Source organism: Microtus ochrogaster, unplaced genomic scaffold (genome assembly GCF_000317375.1).
Source record: "Microtus ochrogaster isolate Prairie Vole_2 unplaced genomic scaffold, MicOch1.0 UNK99, whole genome shotgun sequence".
In the NCBI taxonomy this organism is placed as follows: Eukaryota; Metazoa; Chordata; class Mammalia; order Rodentia; family Cricetidae; genus Microtus; species Microtus ochrogaster.
Window position 1 is genome coordinate 838,615 of NW_004949197.1, and position 7,868 is coordinate 846,482.

General features: G+C 47.8%; 1 protein-coding gene across 3 annotated transcripts in view; it reads right to left on the reverse strand.

The window, feature by feature from the left end:
• Gls2 (glutaminase 2) overlaps positions 1 to 7,868 on the reverse strand; it is a 17,594-nt gene that overhangs the window by 7,429 nt on the left and 2,297 nt on the right. For all 3 annotated transcript variants that reach the window (XM_005371203.3, XM_005371204.3, XM_026778017.1), the window contains 6 exons: positions 4,075 to 4,174; positions 3,587 to 3,708; positions 2,957 to 3,086; positions 2,279 to 2,358; positions 1,703 to 1,866; positions 1,460 to 1,518 (listed from right to left, as the gene is read on the reverse strand). In XM_005371203.3, coding sequence (XP_005371260.1) covers positions 1,460 to 1,518; positions 1,703 to 1,866; positions 2,279 to 2,358; positions 2,957 to 3,086; positions 3,587 to 3,708; positions 4,075 to 4,174 — 655 coding nt within the window. The remainder of the gene's footprint in view (positions 1 to 1,459; positions 1,519 to 1,702; positions 1,867 to 2,278; positions 2,359 to 2,956; positions 3,087 to 3,586; positions 3,709 to 4,074; positions 4,175 to 7,868) is intronic.

Consider the following 7,868-nt stretch of genomic DNA (forward strand, 5'->3'; position numbering starts at 1 on the left):
CCTCACCTCCTCCCAGCCTCCCCCTCCCTAGCCTCACCTCTACTTTCTAGCCTCAATCTCAAGCCCTCATCCCTGTCTCCAGTCTGACCCTATCCCTCACCACCACCATCCATTTTATTTATTTTTTAGTAAAGGTCTCATGTATCCCAGACTAGCCTTGAATTTCTGATTTTTCTACCTGTACTTCTGGCATTACAGGTATGTGCTACCATGGTCCAACTCTCTCTCTCTTTTCCAAGAGAGGGTTTCTCCATGTAGCCCTGGCTGTCCTGGAACTTGCTTTGTAGACCTGGGAGCCTTGAACTCAGAGATCTGCCTGCCTCTGCCTCCTGTGTGTTGGGATTAAAAGTGTACACCACCACCACCACCCAGCCCCCACTCGCATTCCTTACACCCCATTAGCCTTACTCTACCCTGTACCAGATTCCCATGCCCTCGAGGACAGAAATGGGAAGTCTGTTAATACTCAATTACATTGATAAACGATTTTCTTCTATTACCAGGGAAACCAGGACCTCAGGTATGTTGGTCAAATGCTCTGCCACTGAGCTCCCCTCCCTCCCCCTCCCGGCTATACTGATAAATGAAACAGAAATCATTTCTTTTTAGCGGTGCCAGAGATTGAACCGAGGGTCTCCACAGACTGTGGAGACAAATGTTCTACTACTGAGCTTCATCCCCAGCTCCGAAACTGAAGTTTAGCTTAGCTGTGAGTCGGGTTTGCCACGCTGATTTAGATGAGATTAAGATGAGAGAGACCCCCAAGATGGGGCTGCAGACAAAACTGTCATGGAACAGCCAGGCACATTTGCCTCGGTCCCTCCCCCAGACTCATCGCTTCCTGCGATGTCAGCTATAGAGTCAACACACCGGGGACTCTGACACCTGAGCTCCTAGGGGGAAGGGTTCCTAACACCACCTTCCTCAGGAGGGGTTGTGATTGGCCCCATGGTGTCGCTGCCCACGCTGCTCCCAGGTTCTTGCTCAAGCCCTGGGAGAGCTGCAGCTGAAGGGCCTGCCTGACACCCCGTGCTCAAGGCCAGCTTGCAGTTCCAGGTGACGTGAATGACTGCCCTGAACTGGCCATTCACCCTTTTCTCAGTGAATCTCTCACCCAGGAGTGGCCAATCAATGCCTGATGGTGTTGTCCTCCCCCTGCCTTTGGCATCTGGCTGTTGGTCCTAGGCAAGGGTCACGACCTGCTCACTTCTGTAATGGTCAGTGCTCTGGGCTGCAGAGCTATAGGTGGGGGCAGGGAGGACTAGGGTAAGGGAAGTGATGTGCAAACTCTTACTAATATCCATAGCTTATAACATCTGGCTTCCTGTTGTACTTTTCCATGCCTCTTATTAACCCTCAAAGGACCCGGTACCCCGCCAGTCTCCCTGGAGAGATGAACAGATGCAGGAATAAGGGGATGGGAGACTATTACCTTTCACAGGGTTAGACTTGTACTGACCTTGATCAAGGAGCTGACAACAATGGCACCGGCATTGACCATGGGGTTATGGGGGATTCCTGGGAAAACACAAACCAGAGTCTGTTGGCCACTAACGAAAGTCTGCTTTATATTGTTCCATTCTGAAACTAACCAGGGTTGGGTTTGGCTCCTACCTAGATGAGAGAAAAGGCAAAGAACGGGAGAAGAGAGCGGTAGGGCTAAGGGAAAGGCAGACTAAGCATGCGCCCTGGAGACACTCACCTTCCTCGTTGAGGGACAGTTTGTTATAGCGCAGACCGCTGGGTTCCTTGCCCACAAACTTGTGCACGTAGTCAGTGCCTAAGGTGCTCACAGAGATGGCGTAAGTGAGAGGCTTGACACAGGACTGCAGGCAGAATGGGATCTTCGTGTGGCCCACAGAGTGCCTGGAGAAAGAGAGGGTCCATAAAAGGGGTTGGGCTTTGTTCTGCACCTGCGCCCTTCAGCACCTCCCTCTCACCCAGCGTCTCTTGGTGTTTGCTTGTCTAATTTTTATTTATGTGCATTGGTGTTTTGTCTGCATGTATGAGGGTGTCGGGTACCCCGAAACTGGATTTACAGACAGTTGTGAGTTGCCATGTGGGTGCTGGGAATTGAACTTGGGTCCTCAGGAAGAACAGCCAGTGCTCTTACTGTCAGCTCTCCAGCCCCCTTGTTTGTTTTTGAGGCGGGGTCTCTCTACAGAGCCCTGGCTGTCCCAGAACTCGCTCTGTAGACCAGACTGGCCTTGAACTCAGAGATCCTCCTGCCTTTGCCGTCCAGGTGCACCACAAGGCCCAGCGTCACCCAGGATCTTACCGCTGACCATCCACAGTGCACAGGGAGACACCCCAAAGGTCTGGGTTTGACTTGGCCAGCTGAGGGATGTAGGCTGCCACCTGGGCATGAATAGGTAGAGAAGGGGAGAGAGGTGAGAGTGGAGAACAGCACAGCTATGTGCAGGGTCAGAAACTGGTAGAAGCTAATATTCTGCCACCTAAGGCAGATAGTCCTTCTGTGCACTGCTTCCAGAAGCACCCAGGTCTTCAGTCCCTGGCAGCCCTACCTCTCTGTAGTCCTAACCATGGCGGAATAGCAGGAAAGCCCATTGAACATTAAAAACTGGCAATTCTAGGGCTGGGTTTTCAGGTCCACTCCCTGTAAATCTTGAAGGCTCGACTGAATATCTTTCCTTTGAGACAGGGTCTCCCCTAAGAATCCAAGCTGACCTCAAACTTCTGATTCTGCCTTAACCTCCTGAGAATTGGGATTATAGGCCTGCACCACGAAGCCTATCTTCTGCCATCCATGTCCACAAAAGCCTAAGGTCTTGTCACATGCTATTAGAGTACACACAGACTCACATGAAGCCATGTCCTTGTTTCTGAGGCTCTGCTCCTCAGCCTGTATCACTGAACCTCAGCCCCAGGAAGTCTCTGAGAAACAATGTGTATCTAGCTCAGAGCCCCCACCCCTCCCTCATTCCCTGGCCCTCACTTTGCCTCCAGTGAGCTCTTTGGCATCCTCAAAGATGCGATCCACGTGGCCCGTGAACTCCTCAAAGTCAGGGATGACAAACTTCTTTCGGAAAGCCTGAGTCAGGAGCACAATGTTGCTGCTCACACACCTGGATCCCAGATACGAGTGTGTTAGGGGGCTGGAGAGATACAGCAGGCATGGGAACCACACAAGCTGGGGATAAGCAGGGTTGTGAGCGTTCATCTGGTTTCAGACTAACAGCTGTGTGACTTTTGGCTGCCATTTTATCTCATGAAGTTTAAATTCCCTAACCTTCAAAATGAGGGGTTCTAAAGACATAGGAAGATAGCCCGAGACATTTTGAGAAAAATGCTAAAATCAGAAAAAGCATAGCCTATGGGCTCTAGCGTTGAGAAGTCCTAATATATACAGCCATAAGTGTATGTGAGCACACAGGGCGTTTTCTAGAACACACTCACTAATCTGTTAACAATGTTTACATCTGGGAAAGGGGCTTAGGACTAAGTAGAAAAAAAGATATATTTCTGTATTATTTTTCATAATGAGTATGTATTGCTTGTATTATAAGTAAAACTCTTCTACCTACAGAACAGTTCTGGGGGCAATGCTCATTTCTGGGGCTCTCACTTTTGGAAGAGATCGCGGTCCAAGAGGCCACCATTGTTGGACTCCTGGACCATGCGCTGCATCTTGCTCATGCAGTCCTGAAGCCGTGGGTCTGACGTTTGTAGTCCAGTGGCCTTCAGGGCCTTTGGGGGAGAGAAGAGGCCTGGTCAGGTCAACCAAGGACAGCAATCTTTTCCTCAGTCTTTCCCAATAGATCCCCAAATCCCCCACCGCTAACTACTACAATTGGTAGAACATGAGTTTGGGAACTAAGCAAAGGGACTAGAGCAGTCTGAGAGGTTAGTACGTCTCTTGCCACTTTCCATGAGAAGTGTTATCGTCTGGACGATGGCTTTGGCTCATCAGCCCAGGCAGCCATTAGTCCTCTGTATTTTTCAGTGTTCACATAGCAACCCATTAGCTAACCTATACTTTGTCAACCAGCCTTTTCTCATGTCCCAGGGCCTCTAAAGAGTCAGAGTTCTCTGGACAGGCAGACAGCCACTTACGGTAGTGAACTTGTGGATGGGGATCCGTTCCTGTCCCTCAGCAATGGTGTAGAAGAGCAGGTCACCAAGGCGAGGCAGCATGCCGCTGTTTGACACATCACTGTTTGGGGGAAAGAGATGGGAAGGCGGGGGCCTGAGGATGCTCCGTCTCCTCCAGCTCCACCTCCAGCACAAGATGTGAATCCTGCTCTCCAGCTTTCTTTCCAAAGCTCTGAACTTTCAGACCTTCATTTCAAGCTGTCTTCTAGATAATTCCACTTCCAGATGTTCCACACACCCTGAAAACTGAACGCACCCAGCAAGAGCTCTCTCTGCTTGCATGTTTCCCAAGAAGGGCCGGTACATGCATAACCACCGGGATGCAAGCTGCACCGCAGAACTGTTTTTTTTTAAATATTTATTAATTTATTATGTATACAATATTCTGTGTGTATGCCTGAAGGCCAGAAGAGGGCACTGGACCTCATTACAGATGATTGTAAGCCACCATGTGGTTGCTGGGAATTGAACTCAGGACCTTTGGAAGAGCAGACAATGCTCTTAACCTCTGAGCCATCTCTCCAGCCCCCTGCAGAACTGTTTTGATTCATCCCACATTCTGTGTCTAACACTGGACGAATTTGTCTTCACTTTCCTCTCAAATCCCCCCTCTTTCTCCTGTGTCCTAGAAAGAGTCTGCTTTGCTCCCACTGCTGTGTGACTTAGGCAGCTCGAGCACTATTGCTAACCTGCTTCTCCTTATCTACTTGACACGGGCGGTGTCAGGCTCAGGACCACACTCCATGACAGTGTGACAGAAAGTAAGTCAATCAACAGCTTCCTGCCTGTCATCTGCTACTATACTCCCTGCCCTCCATGCCAGCTGTCCTTCTGAAACTTAACCATTTTCCACTCAGAACCCTAAAGCCGGGCATGGTAGTGCATGCCTTTAGCCTTGAATCCCAGCACTCAGGAGGTAGAGGCAGGTGGATCCCGGAGTTGAAGGTGTAGCCCAGCCTGGTCTACACAGCAGGTCCAGAACAGCCAAGGGTACACAAAGAAACCCTGTCTAGAAACAAACAAACAAACAAACGCAAAAACCTGTCATACAAAGAGGGTGAGGTGACATATTCCTGTAATCCTAAAACGTGGGAGGTGGAGGCAGGAGGATCAGGAGTCACCTTCAGCCGCATAGTTAGTCTGAGGCCAGCCTGGGCTACCCGGGACCGTGTGCAAACCAGAAACAAATGGCTGGAGATGTCTCAGCAGTTCAGAGCACCTGTTGTCCCTCAGAAGACCTGTGCTCCCTCCCCAGCACTCACGTTGGGTGGGCTGCTCACAACTGCCAGTTTCTTCAGGGGATTAAATGCCTTCTTCTGGCCTTCATGGGTAACCCTCCCCAATAAACAGAAATAAAAATAAGGGTTAAAACAAAAATATCAGTGCCATCCAGGACAAAACGGCAGCTCACAGAATGGGAAAAAATTTTCACCAACTCCACATCTGACAGAGGGCTAATATCCAAAAGATATAAAGAACTCAAGAAACTAGAACAAACAAACCAAATAATCCAATTAAAAATGGGGTACAGATCTAAACAGAGAGTTCTCAACAGAGGAATCTCAAATGGCCAAGAAACATTTAAATGTTCAACATCCTTAGCCATCAGGAAAATACAAATCAAGATGACTTAGATTCATTCTTACATTGTCGGAATGACTAATATCAAAAAAACACAAGTGACAGCTCCTGGAGAGTATGTGGAGCAAGGGGAACACTCCTCCACTGCTGGTGGGAAAGCAAACTTGTACAGGCACTGTGGAAATCAGTATGGCAGTCTCTCAGAAAATTGGGAATCGATCTACCTCAAGACCCAGCTATTCCACTCCTGGGCATATATCCAAAGGATGTTCCATCCTACCACAAGGACACTTGCTCAATTATATTCACAGCAACTTTGTTCATAATAGCCAAAAACTGGAAGCCATCTAGATGTCCCTCAACTGAAGAATGGGTAAAGAAAATGTGGTACATTTGCACAATGGAGTATTACTCAGCTGTTTAAAAAAATAACATCATTGCAGCCAAATGGATGGAACTAGAAAAAAAATCACCTCATTCAAGGTAACCCAGACCCAGAAAGACAAACATGGTATGCACTCACTCATAAGTGGATATTAACTGTTAAGTAAATAATAATTGTGCTACAATCCAACAGACCCAGAGAGGCTAGTAACAAGGAAGGCTCTAAAGGGGACGCATGGATCTCCTTCAGAAGGGGAAATAGAATCAAGTTCATGGCTGGACTGGGGGCAGGTGGGGATGGGAACAGGAGAGATCAGGTGTTGGGGAGAGATGACTGCAATTGGGAGGCATTTGGGGGAGTAAGGCAGAAACCTAGTGCAATGGATACCCCCTGGAATCTACAAAAATGACCCTAGTGACAATTTCTAGCAACAGGGGAACATGCAGCCTGAACTGGTCATCTTCTGTAACCAGGCAAGGCTTCCAGTAGAGGGGCTGGGACATCAACACAGCCACAAAAGCTTCAGCCTACGATTTGTCCTGCCTGCATGTGTGCTGAGGTAAAGGAGGCGCAGAACTTGCAGGAGTGACCACACCGTGACTGGAAACTTGAGGCCCAAGCCAGAAGAGGGAACCCATGCCTGACACTGCCTGAATGCCCACTGCATTGTGGGAAGACTTGTCCAATATGGGAACATATCCTCATAACACCATAGGTCTTGGGAGGCAGAGACCGGATCAAGGAAGTTTCCAGGCCAACTAGGTCTACACAGAAGTTCAACGCTATTACTACTAGAACCCTGTCTCAAAAACGAAGAGAGGTATGTGTAATCCTAGCTCTCTGGAGGTGGAGGCAAGTTCAAGATCTCCCCTATATAGAGTTTGAGGCCAACTTAGGCTATATGAGACTGTGTCAAAAAAAAAAAGATTACTGGGTTCCAGGTTCAATTTCTATCATCCATAGGACTGCTCACTAGTGTTTGTAACTCCAGCTCCAGGGGATCTGACGTCCTCTCCTGGCCTCCCACAGACATACATACTGGCAAAATATCTATACACACAAAATAAACATAACACTATAAAAAGCCATTTAAAAAACTGAATACAGGGTGAGCAAGACAACTAGCAGGAAGCAGTGATCATCTGCAGCCCTGGAGACCTGAGGAGCCACGTAAAGGTGGAAGGAAGGAACCAGCTCTAGTTACCCACTGACCACGAGAGCACAAGGCTTACTGGTACTCATACATATACGATAGTTAAAAATCAATTAATTAGGGGCTGGAGAGATGGCTCAATGGTTAAGAGCATTGCATGCTCTTCCAAAAGACCCGAGTTCGATTCCCAGCAACCACATGGTGGCTCACAACCATCTGTAATGAGGTCTGATGTCCTCTTCTGGCCTACAGACATATATGCAAACAGAATAGTGTGTCCATAATAAATAAATAAATATTTTTAAAAAATCATTTAATTAAAAATAAAACTCATATGTGCAAAATATAGCTCACCAAAATATTATAATTCTACACTTGTTAAATTATATGAATATACATGTACATATATAACCTATATATGGATATATCACAGAATTAACTTTTTGCAGCTCTGGCTGTCCTAGAACTCACTCTGTAGATCACGCTGATCTAAACTCACAGAGATCCACCTGCTTCTGCCTCCTGAGTGCTGGGACTAAATTTATGTACCATCATGTCGGGCCTGGTGCCCTGAGAGGTCAGAATAACCCAGATTCCCTGGAACTAGTTATGGATAATTGTTAATCAGCTATGCTG